Here is a 22,348-nt window from a genome sequence, read left to right as displayed (position 1 = left end):
AATAGCATATACTCCATTTTTAATTTTCTAAAAAAAATAATTAGTGGTATAAAACTCGTGTTACTCATTACCTAGACTCACACCATTGGTCGAGAGAGTACACAGTTCTACTGAAGTAAACTAAAAATACAGGGACACAATAGTACTCATAGTTCCCTCTCTCTATTCCAAAGTCTATTGAAGTAAAAGTAGAGAAGTATTCTATAAAATACCCCTCATATTGTTCAGTCTTCAAGCCGCTGACCTGTATGGGCCATATTAAAGTTACGATTGTTCTGCTTGATTCTGCCCTCTTCATGTTGGCAGCTTTGAAATTAAATGTAGTTGTGCAAGAACTACAATATTAACTTTGAAATGTAGTGAATTAAAAGTACCAAGTCCTCTAAATGCAAATACAAATATCTATATATTCATAAATCAAAATATATACATCGAAATGTTCCTGTATTAGTTGTTAATCAGTGACATGGGTGAGTCAGTCGGTGGGTCACTATTTTAAGATCACTATTCGTGTGTGTCCCAGTCTCATTAGGTCCAAGCTCCCCTGAAGGTCTGATCCTAGAACCGCCCCTGCTAAAACCAGCCCTCCTGACCGTACTTGAGCCTGGTGGGCTAATTAATTCCAGGAGATGGCAGTAATGCAACTCGAAGAACGCAAATTGAATAAAGAAGAAGAGAAGGAGGAAGGAGGCTCCAGAAACCCTAGCAGGGGACCACTTCAACTGTCGGTGCTACGTGCTCTTGCAGGGACGTGATCATGAAGGTGCTGGTCCACGCTGGTGTGAGGAGGGAACTCCTGTGTGCGCTCTGCTCGGCGGTTCTACTGCTCTTCTCCAGGCTCTCATGCGCCGCAGAGGAAGGCGCTCATGTCCCGAACTCTCAGTGCCACAACTACGCGGGAGGACACGTCTATCCCGGGGAGGCTTCCCGTGTGCCCGTGTCCGATCACTCCCTGCACCTAAGCAAAGCCAAGAGTGAGTAAATTCAGCCGGATGAGAGAAGTGGAATTTGGAAATTAAAAATGCGCAGTGGTGCGTTTTCTTCTTTCCGAACGCAGCAGCTGCGAGTGTGTGTCCGTGCGTGCGTGCGTGCGTGCGTGCGTGCGTGCGTACGTTGAACCAGCTGTCAGGACAAGAGAAACACATCTGGCTGCTGCTGCTGCTGCTTATCAATTCACTTGTGCCTCATGAGTTTTACAGGATTGTGCCTGTCAAAGTCTTGCCTCACTTTAAATTCTATATCTTGAAGGACACGTCATTCTATGATGTTCACCCCGCCCCTCCACACCTGATGCTGCATGCCACCACAAGAGAACAAAATAAACTTACACACGTTATTAACAGCAAACTCGTGTGCGTGGCACACATCAGTGTTCACGTATGAGGCCACCATGCTACCCAGTAAGTGCTGAGTCAGACATTCAGTATTGCCTCGGCTCCTCATCCCTGGCACAGATCTCTGTTTGTCATTTGTCCTCGTGAAGTTTAAAACTTGCGCTGGACTTCATTTTGCAGTATTTGTACACCGATATTCTCTTTCTTCCACTGGACTGTCCCTCACTGTTACTGTGACAAATATTGTGAGGGGTGCATTAGACTCCACTGTCACCAGCCACCAGATCAACCGTAGAAAAGCTCTCTGTATATTAATAACACAATAATGAATCTAAAAACTTTGCAATGACATGTTAAGAGTTGGGAAAAAGATTCCTTATTGGACAGTTGATTCATGTACATGTATCATGTGACACGTGAAAACCGCACTCACGGAGAGGAACAGGCCTCATGAGGATCCGGTCACATTCATCATTTCTGCTCTTCAGTGACTTGAAATAAAGCACGATGCTGAATATCAAACATTTCCTCGGTCAAATCAAAAAAAGTAGAACACTTCAGTGTCCAGATTGGCTTTTGTTGTTGTTGTTGTTGTTGTTGTTTTTCATCAAAAACTTCACATTAAACTGTACATATGGCATGTGTACAGAAAAGTAGTCCAGTAAACATCTTGAAGTTAGGCAGACGAAAAGCAAAGAATACATGTAAAGAAGTAAATATTAAAAAAAAGAGTTGAATTAAAACTGGAGAATATGGACTATTCATTGACACGAGACATGCAGAAGAAACAAAATGGGAATATGGAAAAAGGTCTGTCTTGGAACGGTTTATGAAAATAAAACAAAATTAAATAAAATACGACATTTGATCCAACCCTTGAATGCACACATTATAACTGTCAATATCTGCAACAAGAAACAAGCATGTCTCTGCGCTCCTACTGGAAACAGTACAGATGAGAGGAAAAGTGCCTCCGAGACGAATGCTCAGTGTACGCAGGACACAACCTAGTAACTTCCAAACTACTGAAGGAAAGTATCACAGCTGAAGGTGTAAAGATACTGAGGAATATTTGTTTATTTGAGTACAAACATTTGACCGGGCTCTCTATGCTCCATGAACTGTTTCCAGTCTCAAAGCCCGCACCACACTGGGAGGGAACAGCTGTCATCAACGGTGAATTCAAGGAGCTGAAGCTGTCGGACTACAAAGGCAAATACCTGGTTTTCTTCTTCTATCCCCTGGACTTGTAAGTTCCAACCTGACGTAACCATATCCCAGATGCCGCTCATGTATGATAACAATTAAAACAAGAATTCTGTAAATGTGTTCGTCTCCCTTGCAGCACGTTTGTGTGTCCTACTGAGATCATCGCATTCAGCGATCGCGTGCACGAGTTCCGTGCTATCAACACGGAGGTGGTGGCGTGTTCGGTGGACTCCCAGTTCACCCACCTGGCCTGGTAACATTACTGCTCTCGCTACTTATAACTGATGTCTTGACTGATGCTGAAATGAACGGCTTGTGGATAAAGATCTGAATACTTGGAAAGTCAGTTCAGAAGTTACAAAGTATATAAATACATCTTTACACACATTTATTCTTTTATTCTTTTTTTGTGTTCCAGATTTTTTTTATTGCACTTTTTTTTTTTTTTTTTAATTATCCGACAGCGTGAAGATGGATTTTCCTTTGTTTTGAACAGGATCAATACGCCCAGGAAGCAGGGTGGACTCGGACAAATGAAAATCCCCCTGTTGTCTGACGTCACTCACCAGATATCCAAGAACTACGGCGTCTATCTAGAAGACCAGGGTCACACTCTCAGGTACACTTGTTTGGGATGAACTTCGTGTAGAACTTGGGGGGAGGGGGGGACATATTTTTATACATAAGACTGTTTAAAAAAAAAAAAAAAACCTTATAAGAACAGTGTAGTCATTTCAATTGAAATTCATTTATTCAACTCTTCCGCTCTAATATGCACTTTAAGGTTACGTAACAGTCTCTCGGGGCTGTTCGCCGACCGTGTGTTAACAGTGATGATTCTAACTCGTCCGTGTCTCTCAGAGGACTCTTCATCATCGATGACAAAGGCGTCCTGAGGCAGATCACCATGAACGATCTTCCAGTGGGACGATCTGTAGATGAGACTCTCAGGCTCGTCCAGGCCTTCCAGTACACCGACAAACACGGAGAAGGTAGTAAAATCTTAACCTGCTTCATCGGTTTTATGTGTTACTCGCTATCAAATGTTTCGAACTCACAAAGAAAAATTAAGTGCTTGTCTCTACTTAACCTCCACCTCCTTGCATGTTCATTGGCCAGGTTTGCAGAATCCTGACAGGTTTTGGGTGAAATACCCCTGTATCTTGTACTTGTTCGCAGATTATTAGTCATTTATTAAAATGCGTTCCTCCGTATCCATTGATGGTTTTGATTTTTGACCGTCATGATGTCTTCCTTGTTTTGTTTTCTTTTTACAGTGTGTCCAGCAGGATGGAAGCCAGGCAGCGACACAGTGAGTATCACTGCGCAGCATCAACTAGTGCAGCATGTGTATTCAAACTAGTGGCAGACTGAATGTACAACAGTATTGTGGTTGGTGATGAAGTAGCTGTGCATGAACAAACACTTTCTCCAGGCTGTATCAAACACATTTCCTTGTATTTTGACTTAAAAACAGTAGACTTTCATCGCGAGGAACAGAACTTGCTATTTTAATGTTCCTTTTATGGCCCAACCTGTTGACCTTCATAGTGAAGTGCACAGGAAAGCGCAAATCCGTCTCTTATTGGGGATCTACATCGGTCAGTTAATGGCATATTCTCGTGCATTCCTACTGTATTGTGAACTAATTCTATTTATCCTACCCTACAGATCATTCCCGACCCGTCAGGCAAGCTGAAGTATTTTGATAAGCTGAACTGATTTGTTTCTCTGTTGTCCGAGTTTGTGAAATCTTCCACTCAATGAAAATTCAAATAAAATGTGTTTTCATAAGATCCTGGTCCAGACGTTACTCTTGGGAATTAAGTCACTGGACGCCAGATGCTCTCAAGAAAAAGACTGATAACAAAATAGTCAATAAAAGATGTTGGCATGTTTTGTAGTAGCTTTCCTGTAATATATTAGCACTGTGAGCTCCTGGTGCGTCGATTTTGATCCAACTTTAACTGCAACTAAGAAGAAAGACAGTTGGTTAACATGACACCCTTTTAGAGAAATGAGAATGCAAAACAAGTCAGACGACATGCCGTTGACGAGCGGCTGAGAACTTATTTTCTGAAAGTGAACTGATGAAAAGGTGAAGATTTGCTCTGGAGTGAGTATAAATTCTGCATCTTTTATAGAGTTGGTTTGATTTTTGTCTTTCTGAAGGGAATATTTACATTATTAATCAACCCCTGCGAATGAAATCTATGCAAAAGCATAAATGTGGTATGACATTTGTCTATTGTAGCAAAGAAATCGGTCAGACTGCGATTGAAAAGACTGAAAGCTCTGTTCCAAAATCTGACTCTCTAACTGGATATCGCAACAAAATACGTTGTTGTGTTGTTACGTCATCAAGTTTATCTATTACCTGATCACTTCTTGGTAAATAGTAACACGACGTGCACAGAATCACTATGCCTTTTATTCGAGGAGAAGCCCATAGTCAAATAGGTATGTATAAGTTGAAGTGTGCAGACTTGACCTAATGAACCATCTGCTTACTGCTGAATGTCCAAGAGGTCTCAATTTAACAATCATTCACTTATATGGCTCATTCTTGACTCAGCTCTAGACATGTTGTTCACTCGTCAGGATTCTCTCCAGGTCTGGTTAATATTTAACTTTTGAACCAAAAGCAAGTGAGCTGTAGTGATGAACATGAAGATAAGGAGTCAACAGGAAGTCAAGTGCCCATACATGGGATAATGAGCATGTTTATGTTCTCCAGTGATAACATAAAAAGAACAGGGAAGGCAATCCAACTACCGCTTAAGGCGACACAGCCGAAGCAATTCAGTCAACTGTATGCTGGTTTTCCTTATTCATTATCGGGGGGGTAAACTCCTGAGGAGCGGATGAAGAAACACATTTTACTTTTCTTTACATTCAGAGGAATAGTGAGCAAAGGCAAAAAGGGTAAAAAGAGAAAATGGCCAACTTTATATTACGGACAGCTGAACCAAAGGACGTGTGCGATATCTTACGACTCATAAAGGTGAGAAAAATCTACATCTTCAAATTGCAATAACTTGCTGACACTGTGTAACTTAACTGTGGCTGTGTCAAAGAACAAAATCTACTGTCTTTTCAAGGAACTTGCTAAATTTGAAGAGATGGAAGAGCAGGTCATACTGACCGAGAAAGGTGATTTCTTTTTTGCATACAGTACAATAAATTGTGGTTGGGTTTAGATATACGAAGCATTTAAAGTTAATGTGCCACTTGTAGAGCTACTTGAAGACGGATTTGGAGATCATCCATTTTACCACTGCTTGGTTGCAGAAGTCCCAAGCGACCAGCGGACATCCGAAGGTTACAAAAATGTTTCCATTCATGGTCTTTCAAAACAGTTTTTTTCCCTCAGAGCCCAATGCTGACTCATGGTTTCTTCTTTTAGGGTACACCGTTATTGCCTTCGCCATGTACTACTTTACTTATGACCCTTGGATTGGAAAGCTGCTTTACTTGGAGGATTTCTATGTCATGGAGCAGTTTCGGGGTAAAGTTTTGACATTATGGCGTGAAGGTTAATCAGTTACAGAGGGATGGTTTTGTAACATTGTCCTACACGGGCAATTAAATCGTCTTAAATGTGTTTTATATGTGTCATCCCTCACCAGGTTTTGGCATTGGTTCACAAATCCTGAAGGTTCTAAGTGAGGTACAAAGGAAAAGCTTGTTTGTTTCAGTTTCATTCAAATTTCCAAACGTGCTTCAGTTCACTCTTTGTTGTGTGTTTCTACCCGTAGACTGCAGTAAGGACCCGCTGCAGCAGCATGCACTTCATCGTGGCAGAAAACAACAAGAAATCGATCGAGTTCTACAAGCGAAGAGGAGCAGCTGATCTCTCCTATGAGGAGGGCTGGCGTCTCTTCGCCATTGACAAGGAGAGGCTGATGAAAATGTCTGCAAAATAGAGTTTACTGGCGAACGCCTTATACTGATTGTTGGTTTATAATCCTGTTTTGTTCGGTCATTGATTCAAGAGATTCTTCATGATAACTTTGTGCTGATCTGAAGTCTTCTGCCGATGTCTGGATGATGCATCGATACTGCTGTTCATGTGATTTGACCAAATGTGTGATTTAAATAGAAAATATGAAGTAAAAAAACAGTGTAATGTTCCATATGTGAGGCTTTAAAGCTCAAATGCCGGCCTGCTTTAACTGAGCCGTAAAGGTTAAAATTATACAGGTTTGCTGTATTTGAAGATACGTTTTTGTACTTTATTTATACGCTAAGATTTGATTTATGGTCCATTGCTGGGGCAGCAATTTGTGATTAATAAAGGTCACTTGCCTTCATAAAGTACATGTGTTGATAAACAAATTGGTTTTTATCAAGTGATTTACAGCATGATAATATTTGTTCTTACATAAATCGGTGATCACGCTTATGCAGTCTTTAGTCTTCTCATGATCTGTCGCCATTGCTTCCATGAGCTTCAACAAATAAATATGGAGAGTTGAATCAAAGAGTGATGTGATTAGATCATTTCATTGAAAGATTTTTATAGGCCTGTAGATGTTTCTAATGTGAAAAACTTGAAGAAAATGTGTGTATTTTAGAGGGGGGTAAAAACCATGTTAATCTTGATAATCCACGTGCGCCTATAAATTAGAAAACTTGGTTTTTAAAACTCCATTATAAGAAGCGATGCCCAGTTCAGTGTAGTTGGTTGGATTTGTTGTTGGCTTTTAATGTGTTGGCCTAGAATAAACAGCTTTATTTTAACGAATCTATGCTGCTTCATTTACAATACAATAAAATAATCTATAAAAAGCAGTACTCGGTTTTCATTACAAGCACAAGTCCTGTATTCCACACACATCGGATACAGGTTACTTTGAGGAAAAAGATTTTTGCAACAAAAAAAATAAAAAAAACCAAAACCTGATGAAGATTACATGAACTGAACCCTGCCAACACCACACACACCACTTGCTTCCCACTGGAATAAAAGTTTTCTGAATCTGAATGTGAACATGACATTTGGAGGTCAGTGGACCAAGGACTGCCCCGCCCCCCTCCCAACTCCCAACACTGGAATACACAAACGTCATGTAGAATGTGTACTTTTATTTTCTATACTTAAGTAAACTAGATATAAAATACTTTTACTGAAGTCAATTTTCAAAAGCAGGTTTTTTTTTTTCTAATTCTAATATGGCTTGGTATTTCTACTATTCTTTAACTAATTTAAGTAAATGAACTGGGTACTTGATCCAGCATTGTCGATGACACTGGTATACATGCAGGAAACTTTCCAACAAACTAGGGCTTTCAACTCCTTTCACTTTTTTAATTCAAAAATCTTCTCTTAAATTCAACCCCTAAAGCGAACTACACTTAAAGAAGCAACAAAGACTAGGCAGCAACTGGTGACACTGCAAACTAATAAGCGTTTTAATGTGGGCTGCTCTCCGTCTGGGGTCATAGTTTGACTGGTTCTTACTACCCACCAGTGCTCAGCTTGAAACTAGACGCATAATCACCGGTTCATAAAATAATAACGTTTAACTCTACAGTGCACGTTTGGACGTAACCCATCCAACAATGGTCTTCAGATTATGGCCTGTTTGGTAGGCTACCTGCCGGTGTGATTTCCACCTCAACCCTTCCGCATTTTCCTGCCGCTGTCGGGCTGTGACGTGTCGTGCTGACGGCGGCCTCGGAGCTGGAGGAGCGGGGGGCTGTAGCATGACAAGATCTGGCTCCAGACGTCCTGCTTTGCTTTCTGCGGAGCTCCAGAAACAACCCCTAACCCCTCCTTCTCTGCTCTTCTCCGGCCCGCCCAAATAACACAAAATTCCCGACTGAATCCTGCCCGAGTCTGGGGGAACCAGGCGGCCCTGGAAGCCGAGGAGCGACAGAGGCCATCCCTGCAGCATAAATCTGGTACGGGGGTGGTTTTTGCTCGTAAGGTGTCTGTTTGCAGGGATGCGTTTGCATTTGTGTGTGTCTCTTTGTTTTTGCATGCATATGATATTTTAATTATTTTTTTACTGTCACCGAGAGGCCGCAAAGGGGGATGGCCTTTTATTCTCGGGCCCGGGCCTCAATAAAGGCCACAACTGGTAACTCAGGCCTATCCGGTTAGCTAACGGGCTAGAAAATTGTGTGCTTTGTCCGATATTTGTCGTTGGGAGTTGTTTCACGTTATTGGATACTGCTTTCGGTATACGATACGGTCTCCAACATTCCACAATTCACATTTTCTCAGCGGCAAGGAGTATTTGCAGTCAGTATTTGAGATTAGCATTCGCTTAGAATTCAAGCTAACAAAATGGCGGACGCTAGTGTGATGAAAATCAGTAATGGAAAAGGTGTGTGTATTTAGCTCCCTTCCCGCTAGCTGGCAACGACAGAGTCTCTGCAATGTATTTATAACGCTGTATCATTTCTTTTGTGGTATTATTACGCTGCTTACATGTTCGCGCATTCAGCTGTGCCTCAATACGCGTTTTGAATGTGACAGTCGCACTTTAACGTGTACAAATCTGTGCTACTGTGGTGGTCCGTTGGCGTTAAAGATGTTCATCTCAGCTGGGTTTACACCGTCTATAGTCATGAATGAGTGAAATACCCAGTTAACCCAGACATATGTGTTGGTTTACTTTGCCTGCAGCGTCTATCAAGACGTTGACGCACCGGGCTGTGCATCACCTCACACCGCTGCCATCCTCTTTCACCTGGAGGTGGGGGATGGTACATGCTGTGGAAATTAAATGGCACCCGGCTGCATCGTTCACATCACTGTTTACATCTCAACATCCTCTCCTGTGTGCGTGTGCAGGGATGGACTGGGAAAAATACAGCAATTTTCACCAGGAAATTAAAACTTAATTTCTGTCTATGTGGTGTACTTAAATGTGCGTTATTTACAAAACAATGATCCAAAATTTACCCAGCAAAAAGTTTTCCTTGTGAAAGTAGTATTCAGTTTAGGGGATCCAGACCCAGAGCTTTGGTTTGAGCATGCTAACCTACTGATCCAGAACCACCATTATACCTGAACATGTCCTGCTTTGACCAGTCAAAATGATGTATTACTTTCCACAGTGTAATGGTTTGTAGTAACATGTAGCCATTCTCCATACCTTTTATAATATTAGAGCAACAAGAGAGTACCTTATGTTTGTTGATACACTACCTTCAGTATTACTGTAATTTTAAAAACAACACAACCATCGGTCATGAGAATGTATTCTGCCGTTTATTTCAATTATATACCCTTATTAAACAAAGAAAGAAGGGGGGGGGGGAGTTGGAGTTCAGGGGAATAATTAGCAGGCTTTGAATGATACTTTAATAATTTTACTCGTGATAGAAACCATTGGTCTTCTCAATATGACTGCATATTAAATCTGAATAGGGAAACAGCAATAAGGTGTACTGCAATTTTTAAAACACAAGAAGACGCAATACTTGTTCAAGGCGTTGTGTGTGAAAATGTCATTTTAAATTAATATCTTGCTAATGAGATGTCCTGCCTACACATCATATTCTACTGATTGGAGAAAACTTTTTTGTGTTTGTTTACACGTATCCCCACAAAAAAGGATAGCATTATCATTTCAGTTGTTTTTTAATGAAAGTGAGAACAATGCTGTAAAATATAACATTCCTTCTAACATTTCAAATCATTGCACAGGGCTCTGTGTACAAACATGTAACCGAGCATTGTGGCAGCTCTCCGTTGTGCTCTTTCTTGAAAAGTGTTTGATGCCAAGGCATTGCTCCAGGAATTGGTGATATAAAAAGAGTAACTGGAGATACATGCACATAGAGATGGATGCACAGCTTACACATGTCCAGCTTACAGCACTGTTGACATGCCATTTTGTAGTCAATATAATACTGTGTGTATTGGCTCCTGTGGGCTGGATAGTCAGAATGCATGCACAGCCAATGGGGAAAAAAATGTTAATGAATGTCATTCTGTACGTAACACCTGCTTTACAGCTGTCTAATCTGTTATGCAGAATTCATGTTGGAAAAAAATAACATTTGAAATGATGCGTGAGGGTGACTGGTTATTGTTTTATCATTTTTAATAAGTGACTAAAGCAGATCGGGAGTGACATGGTTCTCCTTCCATTCAGCTTTGTGTTTTGACACTGTGAACCCCTAAAGAACTGAGCTTTATCATTTGTTTTCAGCTCTCCAGTAACAAATGCAGTGCGAGGACAATGGATGAAGATGTCACCAGGCTTTCAATACATTCTGAAGAGCCTAAAATAATATTACACGGATCGGGTAAATTGTTATCATGCTACATTGATATATTATTACATCATGAACATTGAGTTTTTGGGGTATGTTATGATAAACCTGGTAGTGTTGGGGTATTTGAAGAAGCAGGATTCTTTGTTTAGCCAGATAACTTGAAATATTTGAATGGCTTAAGTAAAGTGTGGTTCATCATGAGATGTTATGCATGGCAAGGTTATATTACAACTGCATGATGTTGAGCATCACTTAAATTGTCATGTTACATACACAGTAAACACTTGCTCTTAATGGTTATCTGGTTAACTGGGTAATCCTGCTTCTTCCAGATGAGGGTGGTGCCGGCGGGCAGGAGTTTGTTGTGGAGCTTCAAGAGACTGTGTTGGTGTCAGAAGGCGAGGGGGAAGGCATGGCGGTTCACAGGTTCACCCCAGATGAACTAGTCATCCAGGATGCTGTTGAGGATGTGGTTTCTGAGTATGTACACTGCGATGAAGATGAAGATGTCGCTGTAGAGACCTGCGTGATGGCCTTGGAGGGTGAGGAGGAAGGTGTTGACATGGGAGACATCCCTGAAGATGGGCTGGACCCAGAGCAGCAGGAGGACGACCAAGATGGCTGTGGAGATTATCTAATGATATCCTGTAAGTTGACCACTCTGCAATGCTGGGGTTAGAATTAAATGTACCAGTTGTCTTTTTTGGAAATCATGTTTAAAGGTGGGTAGTGGATTTACAGTGGTTAACACAACTGAAATGAATTTGAATTGTTAGCAGCGATTTTAATAGGATGTGGACTAGCTTTCCAGTTATTAAGTCATGTTTGTGTAATGTTTGTGTTGTTTAATGTTAAACTTTCAAATAACTGTCTTATACATGTCTTTGTCAAGGGAAGCAAACCTTGAATAATATCAGTTCTGTAGGTGTTAGATAAAATTGTTGGATATTGTCTCTTAGGGCACCAGAGACTAACTTGTTTTCACCACCGTCCAGATTTTTCTCGTCATCTCTTGACAGGTTGTAAGATTGTTTGAAATTAGGGAAACACTACAATTCATTGTTCAGTTTGTAATTTTTTTTTTTGGTAGCATTTCTTAACCTGAACTACTGTCAAATCTTTTATTTTGGTGCCATTTAAAGTCAAAAAGAGCAGGAATTGAGAGTTTTGATATTGATCAGGTTCAGGGAAATTATAGATGCTACTGAACTGATCATACTGGATCCAAGCTGGTCCTTCACTGCAGTTGTAGTGTGGTGTTCAGCATTCATATTGATATAGAAAATAGCAATTAATTAACTACTAATATGTTTTGGCTGGCGGCACAGTGGTGCAGTGGTTAGCACTGACGCCTCACAGGAAGAAGGTTCCGGGTTCGAGCCCCGGCTCAGGCACGGGATCTTTCTGTGTGGAGTCTCCATGTTCTCCCTGTTCCTGTGTGGGTTCTCTCTGGTACTCCAGCTTCCTCCCACAGTCCAAAGACATCAAAAGGGGACGAGGCTGATTGATACTCTAAATTGACTGTAGGTGTGACTGTGAGTGTGAATGGTTGTCTGTCTCTATGTGTTGGTCCTGTGATGGACTGGTGACCTGTCCAGGGTGAACCCCACCTCTCGCTCGAAGGCTGCTGGGATAGGCTCCACCCCCTGCGACCCTTAACAGGATAAGGCAAAGAAAATGGATGGACAGATGGATGTGTTGGCTGAATGTACTTGCCTCATAGTTGGATGGCTTAAGTTAAATGTGATGTTTATTGCCCAACTAGTGGATGAAGCTGGTAAAATGGTGTCGGAGGATGGGACGGAGGTGACTGTGGAGGGAGCTGTGGAGGACCAGGAGGTGGAGAAGGATGAGGACGGGCAGGAGGTGATAAAGGTGTACATCTTCAAGGCAGATTCGGGGGAGGATGACATGGGTGATTATCAATTAACCTTCATCTTCTTATGGAGAGACAAAATGTAACTGAAGGACTGATGATAATTGCACAGTTTGACACATAAATTGGTGACTCTAAAATGTGTTTTTGCTCTCAGGCGAATCGGTTGACATCAGCGATGGAGACACGGAGAGTGTGGCATTAACAGAGTCATCTGGCCAAACGCTCCGAGAGAAGATGGTTTACATGTCTGTTGGAGATAGTCATCACAATCAAGGAAACCATGGTAAGTGAGTGAGTTTGAAGGAGTGGGGGAGCTCATGAAAGTAAACGTCTGCAGTTTTTTGGTTTTGTACATGTTGGGCTCATCTACAGGTGGGTCCAAGGTGACTGATGAGGTTTATATGGAAGTGGTGGTAGGAGGTGAAGAGCCAGTAACTCACGACCGCTCGTATGACAGCGTGTCTCTAAGCAAGGACTTCATGCCTGTGGCCTGGGCAGCTGCTTATGGTCAGCACCCCTGTCTATTAAATTGCTCTTATTAAAAACAACACTGGAAGTCTGCAGCAGCCACGTCTCTGAGTCGCTTGGTCACAGCAGTACACGTGCTTGTGATTTTTATTTGCATATTCAACATCCTCCGTTACCCTCACAGGCGCAGATGATAGCGAGAGTTGTGAGAACCGGAACGGCGCAGCAAGTGCACTGCTACACATCGATGAATCAGACGGAGTTGACGAGATTGGCAGACAGCGCAACAAGAGCAAGCGGCGATCAGAGCCGAGACAAGTCCAAACTGGTGAGATTTTAAATTTCATGGCTAACCAGCACTTAGAACTTCAAAAATTGTCATTTTACTACATAAGGAAAGGACTAGAAAGCAGAACACATTTGTCATGAATGATGTTTGACTTCGGCATGACTCGGTGGACCACACTGTTGTTTAAGACATGACATTTGTTGACTTAGCAGAGATTCTCCCACTCACTTCCACTCATGGAATGACATCCAGTAATTAAAGAGGTTTGTTGACATGTGACAGGGGGAGTAAATTGTTTCACATGAGTCTTTCTTCCCTCCAAATTGGTGCGATTCAGGCATTCATATACAGACTAGATGCATGATAGAAACAACTGACACCAAGTCAAAACAAGACAAATAACTTTGATTGGCTCAAGTGTATGATGCGATGCTACTGGGGGGGCCTCAGACCCCGTGTCACGTCCATTCATGTATACATCACTCATCTTGATCACCGCTCTGTAACACAGACTCAGTCGGGGTGGGTGAGATGTCATCGCGGTTCACAAGAGGTGTTTTTCCGTTTGCCCAGTGACCCTGATTTTAAGTGTTTTGAATTAATTGTTGGCAAGAATGTTTGGAACTGTTCAGTACGTTAATATTGACACACATGGGTGAATACAAACTCTTGTGATGATAAATTGATAACAGCTTGGGAATTTCACCATGTGTTGGTTCATGCAGGCTACATAAATATTAACAGTGAAACATCATCAGTATAGTTAGAATCAAAGGAATGCAGACTTCTGCTGTCCAAATTAATGAAGGTGACGTGATTTGACCAACACATTGACAGTTGCTCCTGCTCACTCTCCTGTCCACTGATTAATCAGAATGGATGCCAGGCAGAACCTAAAGTAGAGCATTCTACTGTCGGAAGTTTCCAGCGTTTTTATCTGGCAGTGTTACTACTACTACTACTACAGTAGTAGAGTTCGCTTTGTTGTATTTGTGAATTTTGAAGTATCACATTAGAAAAGATTCTAAATGATAAAATTTGAGAAGATCTCATGAATGTTTTTTAGAGATTGGAATGAGAACCAGGTGAAATCACCCAAAACTTATATTGTCAAATATGCCAAAGTTGATCAATACTGATGTAGAGTCTATCTATACAAAAACGTTTATATGATATTGACATTTTGTGCGTATGAGAAAAAAACTTGTAAACAAAACGAATTTGAAAGCGGAGCATGTTTCTTTATTTCATAACACTTGTAAAAGCCTGAAAATAAGATTTGTTGTTGTTTCATCATTGATGATGAACAGAAGAGGCTTGAGCAACTAGGCGTCCGCTGCTGATTGAACAGGATAAAAACACGATTACGGCCATGTTGTAATGTCCTTGTTTCTCTTGTTGTTTCTTCTGTCCAGCTATCATCATCGGTCCATATGGTCAGCCTCTGACGGTATACCCCTGCATGCTCTGTGGCAAGAAGTTTAAATCTCGAGGTTTCCTGAAACGTCACACCAAGAATCATCACCAGGACGTTTTGACAAGAAAAAAGTACCAATGCACAGACTGTGACTTCACCACCAACAAGAAAGCCAGCCTTCACAACCACATGGAGGTGCACGCCCTGAGCAGCAAGGCCCCCTTTGAGTGTGAAATGTGTGGGAAGGAGTTCCACCAGCAGGCAGCGCTGTTCTCTCACAGGCTACAGCACCACCACCGAGAACCCAAGAGCCAGCCACCTCCACCTCCCACCAAGATGCATAAATGCAAGTTCTGTGACTATGAAACTGCAGAGCAAGGACTGCTCAACCGGCACTTGTTGGCTGTTCACAGTAAAAGCTTCCCCCACATCTGTGTGGAATGTGGAAAAGGCTTCCGACACCCCTCAGAGTTGAAGAAGCACATGCGCACACACACGGGCGAGAAGCCATACTCCTGCCTGTACTGCGACTACAAGTCGGCCGATTCCTCGAACCTCAAGACGCACATCAAAACTAAGCATAGCAAAGAGATGCCATACAAATGTGAGCGCTGCTTCCAGACCTTTGCCGAGGAGGAGGAGTTGATGCAGCATGGACTCACACACGAAGAGAATAAGACCCACCATTGTGCCCACTGTGATCACAAAAGTTCCAACTCCAGTGACCTGAAACGCCATATCATTTCTGTTCACACTAAGGACTATCCACACAAATGTGCCGTTTGTGATAAAGGCTTCCATCGGCCATCTGAACTGAAGAAGCATTCAGTATCCCACCGCACCAAGAAACTCCACCAGTGCCGACACTGCAACTTCAAAATAGCAGACCCATTTGTTCTCAGCCGCCATATCTTATCTGTCCACACGAAGGAGCAACAGGCCGCTCCTGAAAAGAGTGAAGCTAAGAGGACAGAGACACACACCCCCGTAGTGACACCAAAAAAATCTGCACCTAGCGGGTCCAGCGGCTCTGGCCCGCCCACTAGAGTGAGTGCAGCCAGCTTAGCCAGCAGTGTGACTGTAGTTATTGGCAAAGGACAGAAAGAAAGGAGAATTTACCAGTGCCAGTACTGTGACTACAGCACTGGGGATGCGTCGGGGTTCAAACGACATGTGATTTCCATTCACACCAAGGACTATCCACACCGCTGCGAGATCTGCTCGAAAGGCTTCCGACGACCCTCGGAGAAGAACCAGCATATCATGCGCCACCACAAGGACGTGGTCCAGGCAGAGTGACTCTGACTGATACTGTGCCATAACAAAGAACAATGTTGACGCAACCATCACACCCCAATCACTGCACCCTCAGCATTGCACCATTCACATTTAAATAATGTGTGTGTGCGTGCTGCACTTAGTCTGTTCTATTGTTCTGTTCTCTTTTGATCCCCGGCCTAGCTCCCGTTGAGAGATGTACACACATGTATATAATATGAATACTGTCAGAGCAACAGAACTCTTTGTAGACTTGCACTTTTAACTGCATGTCCCTTACTGGTGACAGTGTGCATGGCAGACCGTGCTAAAGTCTCATTGTAGATAGACACATTTTTAATTTTGCAGGCAGCAATCACAATGGTCCTAATTATTTGTCTCAAAACTGAAATGTAATTTGCAAAACGTTTGTGTCATCTTCGTTCAAATGTACTTAACACAGAGGTATGGATTAGCAACCTGTTCCCCGTAGCACTTGATAAAGTTCACAATGAATGCAGTAATCATGTGTGCGTGCGAGCCAGAGCGCAGGAGAAACAGTGAGAGAGAGTGAGTGAGTGGCATAAAAACATTAGTTGTGCTTCCTGGTGCTCGGACCCCCACCTCTCTGTAACATAATGCTTTTTATTGTGTTAACAAAAACACAAGGCTGGCTGTGTGCAGCGGCCTGGGATGAGAATTACTACACAGAATTGTGGAAACAACACACAACGAAATAGTGGATGACCTGCTAGCGAAATACAGTCAGCACACATGATGATGCGATCATGGCGTCCCGTATATGAATTAGTTCAAGTCAGTACATGTATTGCGAGTTATTCTGATCAAGCACCCGAAGCCCCAACTGACATTATTTTTATTGCTGCATGGGAGTGAGATTCCATTGATTTGATCGGAAATGGTTTCATTTTAAACATTTTGTATAAAAATTAGCAAACTTTTTCATATGAATTGGCACGGTCTGAAATTATCACAATAATAATAATAATAATAATAATAATAATAGCAGCTATAATAGGCTGGCCTCAAAAGGAATCCTACAGTATACCTGGTGCTGCTGTTATGAAGCGATGGACTGAACTCTTGATTTCGCCAACACAGATGTACTTTTGCCAGTAGAAAGGGAAAATGTATATCTTTTTAGATGCATCTTCAGAAAACAGGTGCTGGTGGTGTACTTGTACTATGGCTTTTTACTTTTTTTTTTTTCACCTGTGATTATTTCTGTTTTTATATTTATTTCATTTACAAGTTGTTGTATAGGTAAGTGTAACTAGACTTCTATGGGACGTAAATTATTGTTTTGTATACAAATCTGTACAAAGCGTGTAGATGTAAACACTTGATAAAAAGGAAATCTGAACTGTGTTGTTATGGATGTACTTCAGCGTATTTGTTAAAAAAGATAATAAAAACAAAGTATTTTAGCCATTTGTCTTTTATTGGTAACAACTGCAGGGTGGTAAAAGCGAAGGAGTTAATGTTGATATCAGGCAGTATCGGTGGCACCATGAGCTCTTCATGCAAATGAATAAACCAAATCAGTTGATCCTTTTCTTAACGCAAAACCGTAACGAAATCCTCAGCGTTGTTAGCGTGTGATGACCCTGGCAGAGGGCTAGGGGGGTGGGCACTCAGCTACAGAAGGAGAGAAAACAGACAAGTCAGTGTGAAACATCGCTCATCATCGCTGCCTTGGATTAAATCTTTCCATGGATCTCAAAAGTACCATTTTTGGGAAGGACAGCAATATTTTCAGCATTGACGCCGGTCTGCAGGGAGAACTGACGGAACTTCTCCAGCAGCTCAGGGTTGAGGTCCACTTCACGGCCTGCGACAACACGCAAGAAAGTCACCTTTCAAGGTTCGCAGTATTGGACTGGACTATTAAAGGCTTGCATCAGTGTTTTGAAGCGTAAAGAATTTACCATATAGTTTGTTGACAATGGTGGGATTGTTCCCCGTAGTCTTGATGGTGTGAGTCAGAGCGTAATCATCGTACTTTGCATCAACCACGCTCATGTCGTTCAGGTTGCCCCAGCCTGACGGAGAGAGCAGTTTGTATTGTTATAGCACGGTTACTCTCTTTTATTAGTAGTACTTTTCCATATCTGAATATTTATGGTCATTAAAGGTACCATGTCTAAGCTGCAGCCTGCTGTTGAATTCATTTAGACTTTACAACAATCTAATTTAACAATCCTCAGCTCAGTCCTTGGGGTTAATGTAATAGGCATGGTGTGCATCGATTTCCCTCTTATTTTGAAAATTCATTTCCATTGGAGGTCAGTTTCTTTCCTGCAGCAACTGATCTACGTCCCTGGTTCAATATCATGTGAGGGGTGGTGTTACCGTGTTCAAAACACGAGGGTGGTGGTTGGTTTAGGGGATAAGTGTTAGATTCCTGCTTGCAACTCAGCATTCCACACCCTTAACCGGGTTCCGTTTGTCTGCCCTCAGCCGATTGTTTTCTTGAGTTTAAACTGGATCCATGCGTGATGCGAAACATGAAAGTGGGCAGTTATCGACGGCAGCAGCCACGCTGACCGTGTTTGGTTATTTTTTTCCCTTCTTTTTCATGTTTGCACAATGATGCAATCCTCCGGACTCTCATGATGACAGAGATGCCAGAGGACCGGCTCAGTTTGAGCCGTAGGATCGGAACAGAGCAGGTGAAAAAAAACCCTCTCCACCCTGATGACATGACAGGTTGCGGACGTTCTGTGTTTCTTGTGCTTAAACATAGCCAGACCTTTTACACGCCACTATTTTTTAAACGTGCATTTCAAGTTATTGTCAGTGTTGTCACTCGTTGTCTTAATTACAAGATACATTTAACTGCCTCCTATAAAGTGCAATTGGTAAATCAGGGTTTTTTTGTGTTTCCCCCAAATTTTAACACAGAATAAAATGTATCAAACACAAAACTACTCCAAACAAATACTATAAAAACAAAAACTATAATATGTGCCTGATAGTATGCAGACAAACAATTATAAATACCAAGTTAAATATTCAAAATGTCACCTTCTCTTTTTCCTTCAGTAAAATCTCCATATCAATATGTAAATCATATACCAACACAATTTGCATTTGTTTTGTGAGATTAATTACTGGACTTCAGAGCAATTTTAATTATCTAAGAAAAGAGCAGTTTTTGGGGTTTTTTTCTACATCAACTAGCCTCTGGCCAACGTTGTCTTCATCCTCTTGTGTAAGAAAGGCTGGAATCTTCAGTGGCTCGCTATCGCCTCTAGAGGCACAACAGTGTATAACGAGTATAATTTCAGTAGATAAGCCTTCCTCTGCAAGAGCTTATTTTGTCAAGCTATGTTTGGGGTTTTGTTTTTACCTGTTTTGAACCCAAACACTGACATAGTGCACATTCAAGATTGTGCGCCAGCTTGGGCGAACTCTTGCTTACTTGTGTACGTGAACCTTCCAGGAACGTTAGTCTTCTTAGCCAGGTTGTTCATTCTCCAACATGTTCCATCAGAGCTGCAAAAACACAACAAACATGATTTTGCACGTCAACCCCGCCCCCTACAAACACACGCACGAATACGCAGTCTACCACCACTCTCGTCTATCACGAAACACCCACCTGAGACTGGCGTAAGACATGTCCAGGTCCCCATCTGCAGTTGGGGTGAGTATGGCTGTGCCCATCTTCATGTTCTCTCTGTGGTTAACAAACCACTGGGCGTTGGTGGCAAATCCAACCAGATACCATTTCCCTGCCATCTGTCAGCACACACAGACATTTGCATTTAGAAACTGAATGTAACTCAAGAAAGGACGACGGAAGACTGAGAGAGTTCCTCATACGACACTTGTTCTGGGACTTACTCGCCTCTAACTGTAAATCTAATGCTTTACTTACTAAAATGTTTCAGAAAGGTCGATTTCCCACCGACTGCTTTTTAAATGCAAGTTGTGTTATTGACCGAGATTGGACAACTGCACTGCATTTCCAAAACGAAAAAAAAAAGCACACAAAAAAACAACAGGACTGCATAAATTAAAAACTAGATGTGAAAGCTGCAACGCAAATGCAGAAGCAGAACGGATGTTGACAACTGCAATACTGGTGGGTATTACTATAAGTATTACTGCTGACTCATGTAGAACTATGATGACTGCTGCTATCCGTGCCATCTAACTCCAGGCTAGCTATGCTGTGCCGTGACATTGGCAATTGTAGTTTGTTAAAATTTGCCGAGCAGCTTCATACGTGGCAACCTATGCAGAATGACTGTAAATAACACAGATTTTGCTCTATTTTTTATTGCTTAAGGGGAATAATTTTACAGATTTTGCATGGGTGTGTGTGTGGGGGGGGGGGGGGGTTGTTGCTCCTGAATAGTTTCATCACAGTGAAATGGAGCATTGCTGATGTCATATACTCTTTTCAGAGGTATGCAGTTTCACAGTTCGCTCTTGTTACTCTTTGTCATGCCTTAATTCTCTCTCTCTTCTAAAGCCCCCCCAAAAAAAATGCTTCAGTGATTGTACACAGGAACCTGAAGGAGATGACATGTAGATTTAACATGCAGTTGGTCTAACCCCTTCTTAACCTCTGTCAGGCCTAGGCATCTTGCAAATTCCAAATTTACCAGCACACATGCCGTACTTAACAAATGTACCTGCCGTCAACCAACATCAAGAATGGTTATATTGTCAGCATTGCTCTGTGTCTTACCTCCTGTAAGTTGAAGTCTGCCTGGGGTACGACTTGGGAAGAAACCCTGAGGGAGCAGAGCAGCGCTGCCAGCACCGTCAGCAATAAAGTCATAGCGGCTGTGGAGCAGGATCAGTCAGAGGAGCTGCGATGGAAGAGAGCTTGGATGAAGAGCTGCACATCTGTTGCTGACACTCTGCCTGCCTGCCATCCCTTTATATAGAGGAGAGATGCTTTCCCTCCCAGCACACAAACACACACACACACACACACACACACACACACACACACACACACACACACACACACACACACACACACACACAAAGCCTGGAGCTGGGATGGGTTCAAACACGTGAAGTATCAGAAAAACACTCATTCTATTTCACAGCCACAAGCACAGTCCAGCCAATCGTGAATGAGTTGAAAGCAAAACAGCTGACAGAAAAATGTCCAGAAACAGTAAAACCTATAAGACTAGAATCTTGTCATCTAGCTCAGTTTGGAAAGTGTCTGTGTTTGGTGGCACAATTATAATTCGCAGGGCTCGTTTTGTGAGCTTAGCCTTAAAAAATAAAGACAAAAACAAAAAAACAACAGCTAACAAAGCAGTCGCTGTTGTCCAGTACTTTCTGTGGCCGAGAACACAGAATAAAATTGTCTGTCAGCAGCTGTGACAGTAGAACACAGAGGCAACACAGATGCAGGCTGGACACCTGACGGTGCTTCATGGAGCGAGCTGAACACTCTCCTGGGAAAGTAGTCTCACTCGTAGGGGTTTCTGTGTGTTTGGAGCCACAGTGGGTATTCTGGTCTCATGGCTTGTCTCCTCTCGGTTGCAAACTCTGATCTGAGCTGCCATTTGGCCGGAGGCGTTATGTTTTGGGGTGGTGTACATACACGTTGTCGTCAACACAATATCTCAGGAATGGCCTGAGGGTTTTTGAGTGCCATAAACATCTGCTGAGACTCGAAGATTAACCAAAACGTTTGTGGTTGCCAAAAATCAAAGTCCCTGTCACTCAGGAAAACTTTCAGGGAATTTCTTTAGAGAAAGTACAAACATCTACAGAGATCTTTCTCTCTTTATCTTCCTTGTAAAACACCTTGCAAGGTTTTGTGTTAGAATTCAAAGTTTGAAAACAGCGCTACGAACCAGCAGGACCATCGTGTCAGCTCAGCAGACGGATGAAAGAGGCTTTAGGATCTGAATTCCCATGTCAGTATACCGTCAAAATGATGTAGAAAGGGACGGTTTACGATTCAAAAAAGCTTAAACCATGGAACTTTAATACTGATGCCTTTATATAATATGAGCTGCACAGACACACCAGAGCATCAGCAAGAAGATGTGACATTTTCTCATGGTCCTTTTATAAGCCTGTTGGTTTGAAATCAGATGAGTCGAAAATGAAGCAGCAGAAGCTCAGTTGGCTAACATCACGTTAGTGGTCCTAAAACAATCATTACTAGTGGCAAATTTGCACGTTTTACCATTTTCATATTAGTTACATAGTCACAAATAAGATAAATGAAATCACTGCATCCTTCAAAC

The 22,348-nt window shown here is 42.1% G+C and overlaps 4 protein-coding genes across 9 annotated transcripts; 3 read left to right on the top strand and 1 right to left on the bottom strand.

Annotated features, from left to right (window-relative positions):
- The first annotated feature begins 653 nt into the window (after positions 1-653).
- prdx4 (peroxiredoxin 4) lies at positions 654-4,337 on the top strand. Its single transcript, XM_086179436.1, has 7 exons — positions 654-974; positions 2,466-2,583; positions 2,680-2,796; positions 3,040-3,162; positions 3,405-3,535; positions 3,821-3,855; positions 4,215-4,337. The coding sequence occupies exons 1-7, from the start codon at positions 758-760 to the stop codon at positions 4,263-4,265; spliced, it is 792 nt and encodes a 263-aa protein (XP_086035562.1). The 5' UTR covers positions 654-757; the 3' UTR covers positions 4,266-4,337.
- Positions 4,338-4,557: 220 nt separating this feature from the next.
- LOC147248879 (diamine acetyltransferase 1-like) lies at positions 4,558-7,295 on the top strand. 3 transcript variants are annotated; one of them, XM_086179439.1, is made up of 6 exons: positions 4,558-4,659; positions 5,645-5,696; positions 5,781-5,864; positions 5,950-6,051; positions 6,173-6,213; positions 6,302-7,293. In XM_086179439.1, exons 2-6 carry the CDS (start codon positions 5,666-5,668, stop codon positions 6,467-6,469), a joined length of 426 nt encoding a protein of 141 aa, XP_086035565.1. In that variant the 5' UTR covers positions 4,558-4,659; positions 5,645-5,665; the 3' UTR covers positions 6,470-7,293. The 3 variants fall into 3 exon arrangements, with proteins under 3 accessions (XP_086035565.1, XP_086035563.1, XP_086035564.1); XM_086179437.1 differs by lacking the exon at positions 4,558-4,659 and adding an exon at positions 4,729-5,547 and having other exon boundaries at positions 5,621-5,696; positions 6,302-7,295; XM_086179438.1 differs by lacking the exon at positions 4,558-4,659 and adding an exon at positions 4,749-5,547 and having other exon boundaries at positions 6,302-7,290.
- Positions 7,296-8,011: 716 nt separating this feature from the next.
- LOC147248878 (zinc finger Y-chromosomal protein) lies at positions 8,012-17,698 on the top strand. 4 transcript variants are annotated; one of them, XM_086225904.1, is made up of 8 exons: positions 8,012-8,450; positions 10,715-10,811; positions 11,300-11,428; positions 12,547-12,696; positions 12,815-12,943; positions 13,033-13,167; positions 13,313-13,456; positions 14,833-17,698. In XM_086225904.1, the coding sequence occupies exons 2-8, from the start codon at positions 10,745-10,747 to the stop codon at positions 16,131-16,133; spliced, it is 2,055 nt and encodes a 684-aa protein (XP_086082030.1). In that variant the 5' UTR covers positions 8,012-8,450; positions 10,715-10,744; the 3' UTR covers positions 16,134-17,698. The 4 variants fall into 4 exon arrangements, with proteins under 4 accessions (XP_086082030.1, XP_086082027.1, XP_086082028.1 ...); XM_086225901.1 differs by having other exon boundaries at positions 11,114-11,428; XM_086225902.1 differs by having other exon boundaries at positions 8,012-10,811; positions 11,114-11,428.
- LOC147248877 (lipocalin-like) lies at positions 17,523-20,998 on the bottom strand. The gene is made up of 6 exons (XM_086225906.1): positions 20,815-20,998; positions 19,717-19,856; positions 19,537-19,610; positions 18,041-18,154; positions 17,842-17,943; positions 17,523-17,750 (listed from the first exon to the last, which is right to left on the bottom strand). Exons 1-6 carry the CDS (start codon positions 20,905-20,907, stop codon positions 17,731-17,733), a joined length of 543 nt encoding a protein of 180 aa, XP_086082032.1. The 5' UTR covers positions 20,908-20,998; the 3' UTR covers positions 17,523-17,730.
- Between the last annotated feature and the right edge of the window lie 1,350 nt (positions 20,999-22,348).

This window comes from Aulostomus chinensis, chromosome 15 (genome assembly GCF_037954235.1).
Source record: "Aulostomus chinensis isolate RoL2024-O1b breed Wild chromosome 15, RoL_Achi_v1.0, whole genome shotgun sequence".
NCBI lineage: Eukaryota > Metazoa > Chordata > Actinopteri > Syngnathiformes > Aulostomidae > Aulostomus > Aulostomus chinensis.
Note: the sequence above shows the minus strand (reverse complement) of the source record. Positions and strands in the feature narration are given on the sequence as shown.

What these genes read in the sequence shown, in the direction of transcription:
- prdx4 (XM_086179436.1), top strand. Translation starts at nt 758, where the DNA reads ATGAAGGTGCTGGTCCACGCTGGTGTGAGGAGGGAACTCCTGTGTGCG. An exon ending in TTCTTCTATCCCCTGGACTT is followed by an intron (nt 2,584 to 2,679) that starts GTAAGTTCCAAC and finishes TCTCCCTTGCAG; the next exon opens with CACGTTTGTGTGTCCTACTG. An exon ending in GACCAGGGTCACACTCTCAG is followed by an intron (nt 3,163 to 3,404) that starts GTACACTTGTTT and finishes CGTGTCTCTCAG; the next exon opens with AGGACTCTTCATCATCGATG.
- LOC147248879 (XM_086179437.1), top strand. Translation starts at nt 5,482, where the DNA reads ATGGCCAACTTTATATTACGGACAGCTGAACCAAAGGACGTGTGCGAT. An exon ending in ATATCTTACGACTCATAAAG is followed by an intron (nt 5,548 to 5,620) that starts GTGAGAAAAATC and finishes GCTGTGTCAAAG; the next exon opens with AACAAAATCTACTGTCTTTT. An exon ending in TCCTGAAGGTTCTAAGTGAG is followed by an intron (nt 6,214 to 6,301) that starts GTACAAAGGAAA and finishes TTCTACCCGTAG; the next exon opens with ACTGCAGTAAGGACCCGCTG.
- LOC147248878 (XM_086225901.1), top strand. Translation starts at nt 10,745, where the DNA reads ATGGATGAAGATGTCACCAGGCTTTCAATACATTCTGAAGAGCCTAAA. An exon ending in AATAATATTACACGGATCGG is followed by an intron (nt 10,812 to 11,113) that starts GTAAATTGTTAT and finishes TGCTTCTTCCAG; the next exon opens with ATGAGGGTGGTGCCGGCGGG. An exon ending in GGCCTGGGCAGCTGCTTATG is followed by an intron (nt 13,168 to 13,312) that starts GTCAGCACCCCT and finishes TTACCCTCACAG; the next exon opens with GCGCAGATGATAGCGAGAGT.
- LOC147248877 (XM_086225906.1), bottom strand. Translation starts at nt 20,907, where the DNA reads ATGACTTTATTGCTGACGGTGCTGGCAGCGCTGCTCTGCTCCCTCAGG. An exon ending in ATGTCTTACGCCAGTCTCAG is followed by an intron (nt 19,611 to 19,716) that starts GTGGGTGTTTCG and finishes GTGTTTTTGCAG; the next exon opens with CTCTGATGGAACATGTTGGA. An exon ending in TGGAAGGTTCACGTACACAA is followed by an intron (nt 18,155 to 19,536) that starts GTAAGCAAGAGT and finishes TCTCTCCGTCAG; the next exon opens with GCTGGGGCAACCTGAACGAC.